The following is an 18,497-nucleotide window of genomic DNA, read 5'->3' on the forward strand; positions in this document are numbered from 1 at the left end:
TTTATTTTTTTTAAAGCTTTTATTTATTAATTTGACAGAGAGAAATCACAAGTAGTCGGAGAGGCAGCCAGAGAGAGAGAGAGAGAGATAGGGAAGCAGGCTCCCTGCTGAGCAGAGAGCCTGATGCGGGACTCGATCCCAGGACCCTGAGATCATGACCTGAGCCGAAGGCAGCGGCTTAAACCAATGAGCCACCCAGGCGCCCCCCATATTGCCATTTTTTAAAAAAGGAAATAAATAAAAAAATAAAACTGATAAAAGAATATATTAGCATCACAATAGAAGACTTGCACATATGCAGGATTCCTGTTTACACTGTGTGCATACATAGACTATAAAGTTTAGCAGTAAAATCCAGGCCAGGGGAGGGGGATGTTTAATCACAAGCTTTTAAAACAACACAAAACCCTTCAACAGTGATGCCCATTTCTTCAACAGAGGAGACTGAAATGCTCCCATTACAGAGCACATTGTTAAGTAAGAAAGAATGTCTGCTTTTAGAGAGGTCCTACCACAACGGTTAATATCAAATGCACCAAGGCTGCAAATGCCACAAAGCCTGGATCACTTAGTTGGTGAGACATTTTATTTAAAGAATTCTCTTCTTTTGAAGTATGAATGACCACAATCATAAATCTTGGAGTTTGTAACAAATAACCAATTTGTCCATGAAGTTCTACATACTTTCATTTAGAAAGTATATAGATTCTACATACTTTCACTTAGAAAGTATGTAGGAAAGTATGTAGAACAAATGGCCTTAAGATATTGAGGGCTCCTATTGGAATCATTCATGTAGGTGGTGCGAAGGTTCAAGAAGTGAAACTTCTTGTTTCATGTAGACTCCCACAGCTGCCCCTTTCAGCTCTCCTGTGGCTACCGCCTTCCTGGCTGTTCAACAGGGGGTGTAAGCCTTCAGGATTGTAACCCCTGCTGTCTCCCTCCTTGGGGAGTGGGGGTGGGGGACATTAAATTGTACTCCTCTTAAGACAACATCTGGCATTTCAAGACACAAGTGTCTTTGGCTCACTTTTCTCCTTGATAGATCCTGCCTGTCCCTCTGCCCACAAGAGGTGGAGGGGGAAACCTCATTGACTATTGATCTTTGAAAATTATTTTCATTAAACTGTAATGCCCTCTAATAAAAATATAATGAATCAGGGGTGCCTGGGTGGCTCAGTGGGTTAAAGCCTCTGTCTTTGGCTCGGGTCATGTTCCCAGGGTCCTGGGATGGAACCCCACATCAGGCTCTCTGCTCAGCGGGGAGCCTGCTTCCCCCTCTCTCTCTGCCTGCCTCTCTGCCTACCTGTGATCTCTCTCTCTCTGTCAAATAAATAAATAAAATCCTTTTTTTTAAAAAAAAGACAGTATACATAAAATTATGTAGTTTCTCAATAAACTCACTTTCTTCTAACACGAGATGGCAGCAATATTGATGGGCCTCCCTAAGAGGTTTTATAATGTTCTATCATAATGAATGGCAAACTACATTAGTGGAGCCAATCAATTACATTTCATTTCATTTTGGCTCTCATACTTTTGCAACAAGTTCTTTACATCTGAGTAGCAGAACTGCAGGGATAACAAACTGTGACTAATTGAAGAATGATCATTGACTTCTGGTAATTTGCCTGATAAAGTTAAACAGAAACCCAATTCTGGCATTTACAAAAAGGTCAAATCTAAACAGATTAGAACAAATCAAATAATATTGGTTTGGTAGGAAAGAATATTAAACCTAGAAAGAATGTGTTTTTTAAAGATGCCATTTAATTTTATAATATTATAAACTATTTCATTATAAATTCATAATATTTCAAATAATTCAAAATATTTCATTATAAATTATTTATCACATATATATTATATACATACATACAAAGCCCCTAAATATAAATTACAAGAATTGTAACAGACACGCTACATTTCATCTGCTAAAATCTCACCCTCTGAGGCCCAGATTTTCTATGTATTCTTCCTTTGTTTTCTTACTCTCAAAGTAATAACTTCCTTAGAACTCACGCAGCATTTTATCTCTAACCCTACTATATCATATTTTATAATTATTAATTTATATATTATTCTCTCCCCTATTAAGTTTTAAGTTTATTGGAGAAAAAATTACCATCTATAGCTGCCCCTTAAAAAACAGGGAGGCTGGGGTGCTAACACCCCATGCAGCCCCCAAATCTTTTAACTCTCCCAAAACTTAACTACTAATAGCTTACTGCTGATCAGAGCTTTACTGATAATTTGATTAACACATATTTTTTATTACATGCATTTCTAGGCTAGGCTATGATTTGTTTCTACATGTTTCTCAAATCTTTACTACTATCATAAAAAGTGATCAGGAAATAATTTGATAGAATAACATACAGTTCTATTTCTTGAGCTGGAGGTAGTTAGACTTAGTTATTCACCATTTACTACATTTAGAATTTATGCTCTTGTTTCAAATTATATTTTATAGTAAGAAAGTTTAAAAAGAAAAATTTAAGAAAAATGGGATATGTGAGACAGTTAATTTTATCAACTTGACTAGGTCATGGTATCCAGTTTTTGGCTAAACACCAGTCTTGGCATTGCTGTGAAGGTATTTTTTTCAGATGTGATTACCATTTAAAATCAAGAGACTTTGAGTATACTCTATAATGTATATGGGTGGGCCTCAACCAATCAGCTGAAGGCCTTAAGAGAAAAGACCAAAGTCCCCATGGAAGGAAAGAATTCTACCTTCAGATGCCTTCTGATTCAGATTACAATATCAACTCTAAGAACTCCTGCAGACTTCAGACTTGCCAGTCCCCACAACTGTGTGAGCTAATTCCTTAAAATGAAGCTCTCTCTCTTTATGTATATATGTACCTACATTCTATTGATTCTGATTCTCTGAGAACCCTAATACAATGAGATTATATGCTGGTAACTTCTAAAAATTTCTTTGCATAATCTGTTAAAAAAGAAACCGTACATACATAGCATCATATTTAACATTTGTACATAGATGAAATATCTTTAGGATCATAAAAGAATTGCTTTAAAATGTTTATTTAAGGTATAGTATAATGATAGCTATGATCATGAAATTAATACTATGACATTTATTATTCCCACTGCAAAAAAAAAAAAGCCAAACAAAATTAAAACAACAACAGAACAACCCAATTCCAACACATACACACACATTCAACAGGTAACTAAAAAACGATGGCTAAGATCAACCTGAAATACCCCTCAGGTCCACTGGTTACCCAGAATCTGCCTATTCTTCCTCCCCAGCATTGCATTTCAATTCCAATTGCATGATCAAACCAACAAACTGAGCTTGAGACCAAAAAAAAAAAAAACAAAAAAAAAACCAAACCAAAAAACCCCCACCTAGGTGACAAAGACCAAGGTTGCAAGAAAATGCTTTTCAAGTACAAGTAATGCAAGAAATAACAAGTGAAGTGAAGGAGAGGTTTCAAAGCTTGAAAGACAGTCATCAATACTGACAGATTACTGTAATTCTGGCTGCCAGCATGATCGATTTGGACAGCATATGACAATCAATATTGTCCTCATTTAGTGAACAACATTAGATTCATAGTTACAGAAGATGTTCCCAGGATAAAATTTAAACTGTATTTAATGATCATAAATAGCACAATTTATGCTGTGGAATCTTAGTGGGTACTTTTATTAGGCATAAAATAACTAACACAGCAGTACAATTATCCAAATATAAGTGAGTTTATTAGATATTCTTTTATCCCTTTATTTCTCTTATGAGAATAAAGTAGTAACTGGTGGTTTTCAAAGCCTACTTCTATTTCAATTTCTGTTGTAATTTCTGTTAAGTTCTATTGATCTGTTTTAGAACAGATGATTTTTTTCCTTAATGGGAACTTACCTGGATTTTTCAAAATCATACATTTTAAAATTTAATATATTTCTGAGATATGTATTTATTATTTAAAATTCAAAGGTGTCTGTATTTCAACATCTTAAAAATACCTAGTTTTAAATTAGTATATAAGGTTTCATTTAAAAATCGAGTAATCGGGGCACCTGGGTGGCTCAGAGGGTTAAGCCTCTGCCTTCGGCTCAGGTCATGATCTCAGGGTCCTGGGATTGAGCCCGGTGTCGGGCTCTCTGCTCAGCGGGGAGCCTGCTTCTCCCTCTCTCTGCCTACTTGGGCTTTCTTTCAAATAAATAAATAAATAAATCTTTTAAAAAAAATTGAGTAATCTACTTGTATGAAATCACTTCCCTGGACATTTAGAATTAATACAGAACTTTGTGAATCCTTGTAAAAGATGAATATATATTCCTCAGAAGAGCAAAGGTTAGGAGCATCTTTATTATATCCTTAAATAGTACAGGGAAATAATTTCCATATAGGTTCTAAATTCAAGCTATCAAGTCAAGAAAAATTTCTTTAAGCTGTCTGATTTTGTGTTTTTATTCTGAGTCTTCTAGAAGAGGTTCTGCTGATGGATATTGCTCATATTTGCTGTGTTAATAAAGTGTTCATGTTTACTCTTTTAATCTGAAATATCTCTCTTCATCTTAGAAATTTTCTCCAATGTGGTATCTATTAATGTCTCAGCAAGATGAGCTAACTATTAAAAAACTTCAAGAAACAGGCCTGAAAAATCCAATCCAATCAATTAACCTACCAACCAACCAAACATAAAAACCCAATTAGGCAATTCCTTGGTGTTGGGTACAGTTGTTTTACTATTGACTGTAATCTTTACAGATAACAGAATTCATTGCTGCGCAAAATAACGTATCCTATTTCATTTACTAAGCACATCCAAATTCATTACCTCATTTAATCTTCACAATAATTCTGAGATGGGTATTATCTTTTTTTGCAGACAAAGAAAGTGAGGTTTAGAAATTCTGTGACTAGATCAAGATCACAAGGCAGAGCCTGAGTGAAAAAAAATCAGTATTTTTTTTAACTGCAACTCTAGCCACCATACCTCTAAGACAACATGCAAATCGGAAATAGTTCTCAAGAGTATGAATTTTGGTGCAGGAAAAAGAAATTAAGCCATAGCCCCAATAAATTAAGTTTTGCATTTTCAACTACTTGGTAAGGTATGCATCTTAAATGTTTGTACTTTGGGTCAGAAATAGTTTGTGTTTGCTCAAAAAACTGAATTCTTGTTTTATGACACAAGAGGCAAACAAGAGTTTTATACTACAGTCTAATCTCTCTCATCACTTTTCCAAAGAAATGGCAGAGGACACTAACCTTAGGGATGAACATCAGGATCAGGCAAACTGTAAGGAGGCAAAGGTCAGAAAGAAGACAACCTCAGAGGAGCTGACAATGTGGACAAAATTAGTTTACGGGTAATAATCTATATATTCCTTGAAGGATTAGCTACCTTTCTAGAGATATTCAGGAAATAATAAACCAAATCATTACATTTCACAATGACCACTTCAAATCTTAACTTTCAACTTAACAGTAAGTGAAGATATAACTGTCACAAATAAGAAATGCTACATCAATGTCATTAAGCTTAATCAATGTACGATGTCATGATCTACCTATAGTTCCATTTCACAGTGTCAGAGTACATGAGAAATTGCATACGAATCAGATTAAGTCAATTTTCATCAAAAGAAGTGAATGTATGTGGCAGACTTACAATAAATCCATTTCATGTGGAAGAGAACATAGGATAGTTTAAAAGCCTTCCCTTGTAAAAGCTTAACAACTTATTAAGTAAAAGTAAAATAACGGAAATGTTTTTAATCATATAGAAAAGGTATGAGGAAACACAAATTCATTTTATAAGGAATATCAGAAAACAATTTAAAATTTAAAACTGTATATATATTGGGGCGGCTGGGTGGCTCAGGTCATGATCCCAGGATCCTGGGATCTTGCCCCGCGCATCTGGCTCTCTGCTCAGTGGGGAGCCTGCTTCCTCCTCTCTCTGCCTGCCTCTCTGTCTACTTGTGATCTCTCTCTCTGTGTCAAATAAATAAAATCTTAAAAAAAAACCAAACTGTGTGTGTGTGTGTGTGTGTGTATATATGATGCCAGGCATCGCTCTAAGAGTTTTATATATATTGACTCCTTCAGTTCTCATAACACAATGAGCTAGATGTTATCCTTCTCATTTATAGATATGGAAACTGAGGCTCAGAGAGGTTAAATAATGTGCCCAAGGCTAGATAGCCAAGGAAGTGATGACCAGCATCTGAGTCCAGAAATCTGGCTCCGGAAGCCATGTTTTTAAACACTCCATGTCCTCTCATACTTCCACATCTTGTTTATCTTGTTCCCTCTGCCTGGAATGCTCTTCTCAATCTCATCCACCCAATTAACCCTATTCATCATCTTTCAATATTCAATCCTCACATTTCTCATAAGTGTTTCCTGACACCACTACCCCTTCCAGCTGAGAGGCTCCTTGTCATTATACATCCAAAACATTGTATGTAACTCTGTTACAACACATGCACTGAAAACAGCATATTTCCTCAGCTAGACTGAATACTTAATAATGACTATTTTGGTTATTCTTATACCTCTACAGTGTCAGAGTACCAGCAATACTCTAGAGTATTAGAGTACCCTAAGGGGGCTCTTATTAATTAACCAAAAGATAAGTACTGACTAGTAGTATATAAAAGAGGGTGCCTGGGTGGCTCAGTAGGTTAAACCTCTGCCTTCAGCTCAGGTCATGATCCCAACATCCTGGGATTGAGCCCTCTGCTCAGTCTCTCTCTCTCTGCCTGCCTCTCTTCTCTGCCTACTTGTGATCTCTCTCTCTGTTGGATGAATAAATAAAATCTTTAAAAGAAAAAAAAATACATCACTCAAATACCATAATTGCTTAAACACTGGGGAAGAACTCTACCATATATCAATAAACAGAAATTCATCTAACACATAAGAAATACTTACCTTGGAAAATAGACATGTATTAGAATAGAAACGATACTGTTAAAAAGGATACAAGTTTTGATACAATGGAATCAGAGATTTCAGAGCACGGCTTGCGTTTATAGCTGTTGCTCGAACCATAATGGGTAGGACCTTTCCATTCACAATAGCACCATCAAAAAGTGGACCAAAGAAGGGAACCTAATTGAGAATTTAGAACATAATTTTATACTCATATTGGAGAAAAGTTTTAAGAACAACCAAGACATTGCACACAAAAATGCTTCTACTTCCTCTTTAGTTCTTTCTTCAGGAGAAATACTATCCAAATTCAATTTTTTTCCATGATTAATACCAGGATAATAAACAAAAAATGCCAAAGGTCTTCAGGGTTTACCATTCAAAAGAACTGTGCTTCATTTAACTAATTCATATTCCCTGACAGTTTCCAAATTTCTGTACCCTCAATTGTACACAAAAATCCAACACTGGAAATAAATTCCTTTTCCTCCATTGAGTAAACACAGTGAAGATAATACATCCTTATAGGCAGCAAGTTCTTCATTATTTTTGTGTGATAGCAGCTTTACTACAGAACTTAAAAGACTTTTATTACATGGTTTGTTAGAAAAAAAAATCTATGTTTTGGTAATTGGTCAGTTTTATCAGATGATTGACAGTTTCAAAGTTATTCTGTTTGAATATGGTTGGTACAAATGACAGCTGAAGGCAAGGATATGAGCTGTGGATAACAGAGTAAATATTTCAAAAAATATGGCTTTGTGGCCATATGTTGTCCCTGATGCATATTCTTCTTTGATTTTTAATTTTTTTTAAAAGATTGAGAGAGAGCAGGCAGAACCAAAGAGAGAGAACACGAGAAGGTGGCAGGGCGGGGGAAGGTGAGGGAGGTGGAGATGGGGTGTGGATGTGGGGTGGTCATCAAGCCCAGAACCCTGGGATCATGACCTGAGTGGAAAGCAGATGTTTAACTGACCCTCCTCTTTGATTTTTTTTAAAAAGAAAAACTTGGGGAGGAGGGAGTAGACACTGAAAACAAAACAAAACAAACACAAAAAAAGAAAGGAAAAAAACCCATTAGAAATATAAGAACCATTAGTAGTTTGCACACTGTATAAAAATAGGAAGTAGGCCATAGTTTGCCTCTGATTTCGATAAATCCTAAAAAAATCTGGACGTAAGCTTAAATTCCCACCTGGGAAACTTAGTCTAATTCAAGGAATTCTAAAGATTCATGATCAACTGTCAAAAAATAGGTTTTCTATAAATTTAAAAACACTCAATTAAAACAGTAAGAAAGGTACCAATACACTACCACACTTTTTAAATTATTTTGAAAGAAAATACTTGTGCAAGTGTATTTCAGCCCTATGGTATAAGAAATCCAACGGGAACTTTTTTTTTTTTTTTTTTACTTTGTAGAACTTTCCTTTATTAAGGTACATGACTAAATAATCATGTAATCCTTAGTAAGCTATATTAACTAAAATTACAGAATGATTACTTCTTCTTGTATCTTTTCTGAAAGTATAATCATCCTCTTAATAAAAGGTAATCCTTTTGTGAGTTTGGTAGAAAGAACTTCCACCCTGGCACTCCCATTTGAACATAGTTTCTTGCTATTTTTATAGTTTCAGCTCCTTCTGAACCAGATTTAGACAATTTACATAGGTACCAGAGTCTGTGTCTCACTTCCCCCTGTTTTCATAGCCTGATATGCCTAGTCTAATCCTTCTGAAAGAAGAAACTCAAAAACCCACAAAGAGCTCAAAATACATTATTAAAATGTAACAGAAGGAGTTCTTACCTCTGGTTTTTTCATTATCTGAATACTGAACATGTGATTTTTCATTGGATATATTACAATAAGGACATCACCAAATTCTGTAGGAATAATTCCTCTCCTGTAGTCTCTAGTATGCTCCGACCAAACAATGTGTACTTCGTCATTTCCCAAATGTCTCAACTGGAAAACCAAGAAAATAGTTCATAGTGCTTTAGAAAAAAGCATATAGCTCCTCATAGAGCAACTAACAATATGCTATACTATACTATAAAAAGATTAAAAGGTAAAGAAATTAAAAAACGTAAATTTCATTTGATCATTTTTCACAACTCATGAAACACACTCAAAACATTAGGAGATGCTGCAAAAGACCAGAAAATATTAGGCTGTCAACAGTCAGTGGGAAGCAGAGAACTCAGAAAAAAAATTCACATACAGCCCAAACTCTCTTTTTTTTTTTTAATTTTTAAATTTTTAAAATTTTTTATTAACATTTAACATATATTTTTATCCCCAGAGGTACAGGTCTGTGAATCACCAGGCTTACACACTTCACAGCACTCACCAAAGCGCATACCCTCCCCAATGTCCATAATCCCACCCCCTTCTCCCAAACCCCCTCCCCCCAGCAACCCTCAGTTTGTTTTGTGAGATTAAGAGTCACTTATGGTTTCCTAGATGTCCATCAACAGATGAATGGATCAAGAAGATGTGGTATATATACACAATGGAATACTATGCAGCCATCTCTCTCTTTTTTTTTAAAGATTTTATTTATCTATTTGAAACAGAGAGAAAGATCACAAGTAGGCAGAGAGGCAGGCAGAGAGAGGGAGGGAAGCAGGCTCCCTACTGAGCAGAGAGCCTGATTCAGGGCCTGATCCCAGGACCCTGAGATCATTACCTGAGCTGAAGACAGAGGCCCAACCCACTGAGCCACCCAGGTGCCCCAGCCCAAATTCTCTTCTTAACTAGCAACTATACTAGTTTCCCACTACCAAACCTTTTACAAAATTGTTTAAATGTTTTTTAAAAGTGAGCGATGTAAGATTCTTCTCCTTTTTTTCTGACCATTCTCTCAAAGGGCTAAAGAGCAGTAAAGTTGCCTTAAGAAGGCAACAGGAAGAGAAGGAAAAGAAATAGATATTTCATAAGTTGGGTAAATAATCTATTAAGTAAGAGAAGGTTGACTGTATTTGGTTCAACATCTTTCCAGGGTTTCTTTGCCTGTGGAATGTTGTACAAGAAATTCTACCAAACAGACTTCTTGAAATGTTTAGACTCTCAAGATGTTTAAATATTTGTAGTGCTTACAAAGGCGCTTTTAGCAATCAGAGAGTTAACATTAAATGCTTACAATTATAAAAAAGCAAAACATCCAAAAGTTGAATTTCTAAGTTATAAGAAAAAATGAACTTAATACCCTTTAGTCTTGAGTTTTCTTCATAGAGATCATCATATAACATGTATTTTAATATAAAATTTGGTTATCTTAATTGATTCTGTCACTGCAAACACTTGAGTCCTTTTTGGTACATATCTCACATAAGCTTTTCTACTACTTTCAGATAAATGGACACATTGTATGTGTGACATGCTGAAGGTTTAGAAGGTTTGGGAGAGAGAACTAGGATAAGTGTCATCAATAGTTTTTGATGAGCTAACATACAAGCAATTTCCATTTTTGAAATATGCAATCTACTTGGCTTCAAGACCACAGAGCAGGAAAAAAGTTAAATGTGATTTCAATAAACAAAAAAGGCACTCTCTTCTGTTACCCTTAGCCCTGGAGTTTTTTTGTTTTTAAGTAAGCTCTACGCCCAGTGTGGGGCCTGAACTCATGACCCAGAGATCAAGACTTACTACCAAATGAGCCCGCCATGCACCCCATAACCCTGGAGTCTTAACCTGGGTTCAAAGGGTCTGTGAATATTTTAAAATTACATGTAAAATTTTGTGTATTTTTCTAAGGAGAGAGTCTATCAAATAGGAGTATGTAAAACAAAAAAACCCAAGAACCAGTGTTCTAGTGGTTTTTAAAGTCCCTAACAGCAGCCTATCTAAAAAATCCTAATTACTATGAATGTCGTTAATGTATCTGAAAATACAAGGCAAATCCCTGAACTTTAATATTTGTATTCCTAAGCAAGAAATGCCCCTCAAACACTTTGATGGATTGGATTATTAGGCTGAATCGACAGACCAGAAACTATTATTTAAGAAATATAGTATAAAAATATTTATTTTCTTTTAAGGAGACTTTTTTTAGGCTTAAGTACATTAAAATTTTTTTGATTTTTGGAAACCATAAACATACTTATTGCTCTAAATGTATGATGGTAAACCTAACCATCAAAATATTGTTTAAGTTTTAATTCTCATTATTTACACCACACCACACATATGTGTGGACACACACATCCGTTGAACAATATAAATTTAGTACTTGGGCTCTGTGACATTTTTAAAAACCAAACAGATTACACAACTTAGAAAAGCCATGGCTCTATAATTTCATTTTTTAATCAAAATACTTTAAAAATATCCTTCCTATACAGCCATCCCCATGTGTCAGCTTCCCTAATAGGTTTATGTTAACTGAATACAAAAGAAATGTGAAATAAATTTAACCAGGAGGGATGATCCAATCTAATTTTGATACATTAATGTCATATGCTGTACATGTTACAATAGCCGCCAGATCTAATACTAAGCTCCAGGCTATACTGAGATTTCCAAATGGCAGATTGTTCTAAGTGATATCAAGTATAATTGAAGTAATAAACGATAGTAAAAGCTGAGCACACTGTCAGGAAGAATTTAAGTATTTACTTTTTAAAATTAAATGAGTTAGGTTAGGAAAGACAAGACAACTGAAATAATGCAGGTCTCAATTTACAGAAAATTCCTTTTATTTATCTGCTACATTAACCCTTGAACTCTTGCCAAAGCTATCTATAATTTCTAGTGCCCACTTATCTAAAGAAATGGGAGAAAAGGGCTACTAAAGTTTTATCGTATAACCAAAGCTTGTCTTCAGATATCTACCACAGTCTTAAAAGTCTGTTATAGAAGTTTAATGGAAAAAAAAACATTGTATTTTTTACTAAGACACTGTAATGAAGATATTTGTGGCAAAGAACCACGCATGTAACAATGTCATTCTAAACATGTTCAAGCATTCTGAGGGGGAAAGCTTGAAGAACATCCTTATCATTTTTTAAAGAGTAATTATGTTGTCATGATTAGGCATGTTTTTGTATCTTTAGGTCTTAAAACCTGCAACACAATAAATGAAAATTGAGAAATTGCTAATTGCTATATAGATCTCATACATTTTTGAAAGATTACTGAATGAATTTTGAGTATTAACAGTTAAGAGAAATTTCAGTACATTTGACATATTTAACACAAATACTTTATATAATATTTCATGTTTATTCCTTATCTCTTATGGACTTACAAGATTGTGTTCTGTGTATACTCTCCACGTTTTTCTATACTCTGAGAACTCTCAAGGAGTTCCTACCTACATGTTTCTGTACCCAGATACCAATCATTTCTTTTTTTCTTTTAAGATCTTATTTATTTATTTGACAGAGAGAGACACAGAGAGGGAACACAGGAGGGGGAGTGAGAGAGGGAGAAGGGGGCTTCCCGCTGAGCAGGGAGCCTGATGTGGGGCTTGATCCCAGGTCCTGGGATCATGACCTGAGCAGAAGGCAGATGCTAAACAACTGAGCCACCCAGGTATCCCACCAATCACTTCATAAACAGAGTACAAGACTTCTGTACATGGGATGAATCTGCTAAAATGACTGGCAACCAAATGATTCTTCCAAATTCACTTCAAATGCTGCTGAAATAATTTTATTCCGGGTATATAATATAATATAGACTGCAGATTATCATTATCAATTCATGAAGATGAAGTACTTAATGAAATTCAACATCTGTAAAAATGAAGTCCTCAATACATTATAGAGTATCAGCACTGGAAGAGACCCTAAAGCTCTGATTTCCCACCCAATACTCCCACTGCAATATCCCTGACAAGTTAATCCTGCCTCTGTCTGAATACTTCTAGGGTTGGGATCTTTACACCTTCATGAGTCAGGGCAATCATTTTTAAAGAGCTACAGTCAGAACATTCTTTATACTAAGCTAAAATTTGCTTCCTAAAGCTAGTTCTTCTAAAATGAGCCTTACCAAATAAATCCAGTTTATATTCTATATATTACCTTTTTCAGATATTTGAAGATTGGCCCAATCTTCTTTTCCATGTTAAATGTATCTTTGGAGTTCCTCCTCTTATAGCTTACAAATCTATTCCTTATCGTGGATTATTACCTCAGTTTACCAATGTTTCTATTAAATTATGGTGTCTGGAATTGAACACATTAATTAATATATGCTCTAATACAATCAGCTCATAGTGGGACCACTTCCTCTGTTAACTAAATTATTTCCTGCATTTTTTCAAAGTTGGCTCAAATGGAAGTAGTAGCCAATTCAAACCCTTAAGTCTTGTTCTTACAAAGTTCAAAGCAGGTAAAACTGACTGCTAGATCTAAAGGGAGAATTTCATATTTGTTTTTATTAAATGTTACCTTTCCAAGTTCAGATTATATTTAACTTATCAAAGTCTTTTTTTACAGCCGGATTCTGCTACTCAGTGCATTGGTTCTCTCTGACCCACATTTGGGTTATCCTTAAATTCAATGTCCTGTGTCTTCATTTAGGTTGTAGATAAAAATGTAAAGTGGGACAAGTCTGGGTAACAGCCTTATAGCAAGTCATTATAAATGTTCCTCCTGGTTCTAATAATATCCAACATTTATTAAATTCTTAACTATTCTAAGTGCTTTGGCATAACTTAGTTTTAACAACATGCTACAAAGTAAATATAATTGTTATTACCCCTATTTTTACAGATGAGGAATTGAAACTTAAAAAGATAAATTCATTTGCCTAATGTCACATGACTAGTGGCAGTCAGAACTGAAACCAAGGCAGTCTAATTCCAGAAACCATACTTTAACCACCTCCCTATATGCCTTTCATTAGTAATTAATTTATGTCTCCAGAAGTGTTATACAACCAGTTATGAACATACTTACTGAACTATTATTAAGACCACATTTCTTCGGCTTGTTCACAGCAAACAACTTAGCTAAATGCTTTATACTGTCAATGGCCTTCCCTGATCTGGTAATCCTATTAAAACAAATTCAGTTACTTTGATGTGATTTGTTTTGGTGAACTCATGGTGGCTCCTAGTGATCACTACTTCATTACCTAAGTGCTCACAAACCATCTGTTTAATAATCCTATTTTATCAGGCATTGACATGGAGCTCATGAATGCTAATTTTGGTAGTTAATGGACTACTTCATGTTCTTTTATGAAAATCAGATGTTTGACTATCTTAAGACAACAAAATGTTTTCATTTTCCATGATTATTTCAGAGATTACATTCAACTTTAGATTTCCTTAATGTCGTGAAATATCATTCATCTGGAAATGGAAACTAGATTTCATGCAAAGTAACTATATCATCTTTCACAAAATCAGCTTACCCTCTGACTTCCCTACCTCTATTGAAAGTACCTAACAACTAATTATAATTACTCAGGGTCAAAATCTGGAAGTCTTCAATTTCTGTTTTCCTTACTGTATCAAGCTCTTCATTTTTTTTTTTAAACATTAGATCCCTTTTTTGTACTTTTCTTCCTATTTCATATACTGTTGTCCTACATCATATGTTAGTCATCCTGCATACCTGAACAGTCCATGAGTTCTTAAAAAGCTTCTCCCCTACCATCTACTTTTCTTCATACATTAGCAAATACAGAGAGCTGACTAAATGCATTGTACTGCTCGCATAGATACAATGGTGGAAAAATAAAAAATTAATAATTGAATAATTACTGATATCAATAATCCTCTAATATACTTCTCTGAATGCAAATAATAAAGAAAACTGATCTATAACGGTACTTGAAGAACGCACAGAAGTTAATTAGGTTAGGCAGTTAGGGAGATAGAGGTATACACGCAGAAATTTAAACTGATTAATACTGCTTCCACCCCTCATTTTTCCCCTGTTTTCCAGACACCCACACATAGCAAAATAGACACTATCAAATACTCCTCAAGCCTGTTAAAAAAGCATACTTTCATATATTTTAGGATCATACATATTTTCATATGTTTACTTGCTGTCTGGATCATTCATTTTTAGTAATTAAGAAAACCTTATTGAAACAATAAGCATGGTGTCTAGTATACAATTACCCTAGCAGAGTGGGCACTCAATACACATTGCTGACATTTCAAGACAGTCTTGAAAATGCTTTATTGAAATATGTGACTTCGGTGCAAAAGATGTGTTTGAAAAGACCACAGCTTGAAAACTGTTTTCTTCCCTTTATTTTTTTTTTAAATTTTTATTTATTTGACAGACAGAGATCACAAGTAGGCAGAGAGAGAGCAGGAAGCAGGCTCCCTGCTGAGCAGAGAGCCTGATGCGCTCGATCCCAGGACGCTGAGATCATGACCTGAGTTGAAGGCAGAGGCTTTAACCCACTGAGCCACCCAGGTGCCACGAAAACTGGTTTTTGAAATGTCTCAATAACCAACTGAAAAAAAGGCAAATCCTTATTGGACTTGACTTCTAATATAACCAGAAGCCTGGTGTATAATTTTCCTTTAAAGTATTTTCCATCACAGAAACTCAAGAAAACAAAGCTATTATATTTGGAAATGGTTGGAGTCTGAAGTTTCAGAGAGGGAGAAGCAACAGTTTTTAGACATGTGGGGTGACTTCTTTTTTGTTTACATTTGGACAAACACAAACTTCAGAATTCTCAGAAGAACAGGGGAGGGTGTTCAAGTCTGTATGCTTGTTGTGTTGAAGAAATGGAGAAACAGAGATGAGAAAGAATGAGGATAATGGGAAAAAGAGGAGACTTGAGAAAGGCCTCAGAGAAAGAGAAACTGGAACAAGACAGGATCAGGTTAAATCTAGTTATTACTATAACTTATCTATAAACTATGGCACTTACTTGGGTAAATTTTTTTGTCATTACATAGTACACAGCATAAAAACAGAATTATCTGTAATTATGGCATTTATTTAAAGATCCCACTTTGATGGTGACAGGAGGCATAGTTCTATGAAGAGAATAAATTAGGGTAATGCGATAGCATTACTGAGTGAAGGGGACTTCTTTAGCTAGCATGGAAAGGTCTCTCTGAGAAACTGTCAAGTGAATCTGAGAATAGAGCAATGAGAATAAGAAAGCCTGGTGATGTGGAGAAAGAACATTTCAAATGAAAGAACAGTAAGTGCATACCCTCTGAGATGGGAATGAGTTTGACACGTTGGCAGGTTAGAATGACAGCCATAAGACCAGACTACTAAATGAAAAGGAAAGTGACAGGAGATGTGATCAGAGAGGTAGGCAGGCAGGTGGCCAAATCACTGAAGGCCATAGTGAAGAATTAGAACTTTATTCTACATGCAATGAGGAGCCACTGCTATCGCATCCAAATTACACCATTTGCAGTAGTGAGATAAATTTACTCTGAACCATTTATATTTCCTCATTTCTCTATCCTCTATTCTTATCATAAAAAGTAGATTTACAGAAATTGGGGGTTAAGGGTAGAGTCTAGAATATTAAATAAAATTATTTTATGTAAGACTGTTATTTTGGGATTAAAACCATGAGTATATTTCTATACCACCTATACTAACTACACTTTAACTAAATAATGAAAATTTTATTATTTTTATTTTTATAAATTTTATTTTATTTTATTTTATTATTTCTTAAATTTGTCTTTGAATTCATTTTCCAGACTATATTTAGTATAAAAGTTCTTTGGAAAGAAAACTATATTTCAGTTTTATTTCTAGACAAAATATAGAAAAACAGATATAAAATGAGAATCAGACTAATCAGGTCTACGAAGCTGATTTATCTGGGAAACTATTGTGACCAAATTCCAAAACAGAAAAGGAAGTGCTGTCCATGACACTAACAATATTTCAGAGGAAACTGACTTAAGCCCCTCTTTCCCCTCTTTTGGGGGGTGCAGGAAATGACAGACTGTAATTCCAACTAAGTAAATTACAATGATCTCAACTTGATCTTCGTAAAACTTCTAACAGGGTGATTCAGCTACTTACAAAGATTACAAGTGGCCAGAATAAGGAGACCAAGGAAATGAGACAAGCTCCTGTGAACACTTTATACCAATGCTTACAGTACTTGTGATATTTAAGAGTAAACAGAATAAACTCAGTTAAGTGATTTTTTTTTTCCCCCATCAATCTTCCTCAGAGATAATTTATAGAACAGGTATCTTTGTCTAGGGTTATATGAGGATTTTTGATATGGCAGTGTATTTCTAAGAGAGTACTTTGTGCAACTGAATATTTGATTAATTTGTTCAAGAAGTATAGTCTATGTTGTAAAAATTCTACTGCTACTGTCTTGAGCCTTGAAAAAGCTTCTCTTCACAAGAAGTAAAACACTACACTTTAACAGGTTCAAGGATATTTACCTCTCATTCTGGGAAAATAAAATGTTTAAAAATAATTTACAAAATCACATGATATTTTAAATAAAAAATGAGAACTAAAATTAGTTTCTATAAGATAGATATAAATTATTTTCTCCTTTCAAGTTTAAAACAAAGAACCAGAGTCATAAATAATTCTAGCTTGCCAGAGGCACAGCTATTTCTTTATACTGACTGTCGACTACCTAATTTAATTAGAGGTATTAAACTCCATGCTGAGGTCAACGAGCCTTACTTCCTCCAATATTACACTTCAACCAGTGCTCATTAATGTGTCTACTGAATGGATTAACACACCTAAAGATATATCTACAGAGGAAAGGGGGACAACCTAATGATATCCAATTGTTCATTTGTAATAGGACACATGTTCTAGGCCTCAACTTATTACCACTAATGTGGAATTTATTAAATTTAGGAGAAAAAATACCAATACAGAAAGTGATTTTTTATTAAGGAGAACTGGTGTTAAGACAACTGGTTACCATGATTAAGTTTAAATATTTAACCTTTTATTAAAAAGAAACTGATACTATAATAGAGCTAAAATATAAGCCTGTTAGAAAAATCTAACATACTAGGGCTCTGAAGAGCAGATTAAGAACAAGATTCATAGGGAATTGGGAAGAGGAAAACTCAGTATATAGAGAAAAATAAATGTTAAGGTTTCCCCCCCCCCCCATAGAAAGAAGGTTTAGAATAGTTATATTGAATTGTGAGATCAGGTATATTTTTCCTTTCTACTGAATTAAATGAAATGTTGTCTCAATTTAATCCCAACCTGATACAGATTTTATCTTTTTATTTTTTTATTGTTTAAAGACTTTATTTATTTATTTGACAGACAGATAGGGAGCACAGATAGGTAGAGGGGAGACAGAAGAAGAGGGAGAAGCAGGCTCTCTGCTGAGCACAGAGCCTGATGTGGGGCTCGATCCCAGGATCCTGGGATCATGACCTGAGCCGAAGGCAGCTGCTTAACCGACTGAGCCACCCAGGTGCCCCAACAGATTTTATTTAAACTGATTTAAATTACCTTAGAAGATAAGAGAACTAAACCCTTCCAAAATGATGTTGCTTTATTACCTATTGTTTGTAATTTTGATGGACTTCACTTTTATACGGTAGATGTTATACATGTGAAAGCAGTGACACTGTAACATTTTCTCACTAAAACAAACACTTTAAATTACTTT

The 18,497-nt window shown here is 34.8% G+C and overlaps 1 protein-coding gene across 14 annotated transcripts in view; it reads right to left on the reverse strand.

Moving 5' to 3' along the window:
* Positions 1 to 18,497, reverse strand: part of RALGAPA1 (Ral GTPase activating protein catalytic subunit alpha 1) — a 252,447-nt gene that overhangs the window by 22,118 nt on the left and 211,832 nt on the right. For all 14 annotated transcript variants that reach the window (XR_006602909.1, XM_045067877.1, XM_045067876.1 and 11 more), the window contains 2 exons: positions 8,730 to 8,888; positions 6,975 to 7,102 (listed from right to left, as the gene is read on the reverse strand). Coding sequence is in view for 13 of the 14 variants with exons in the window: in XM_045067877.1 (XP_044923812.1) it covers positions 6,975 to 7,102; positions 8,730 to 8,888 (287 nt within the window). In the remaining variant the exon portion in view is untranslated. The remainder of the gene's footprint in view (positions 1 to 6,974; positions 7,103 to 8,729; positions 8,889 to 18,497) is intronic.

Source organism: Mustela putorius, unplaced genomic scaffold, assembly GCF_011764305.1.
Source record: "Mustela putorius furo isolate JIRA1106 unplaced genomic scaffold, ASM1176430v1.1 tig00003898_pilon_pilon_pilon, whole genome shotgun sequence".
NCBI lineage: Eukaryota > Metazoa > Chordata > Mammalia > Carnivora > Mustelidae > Mustela > Mustela putorius.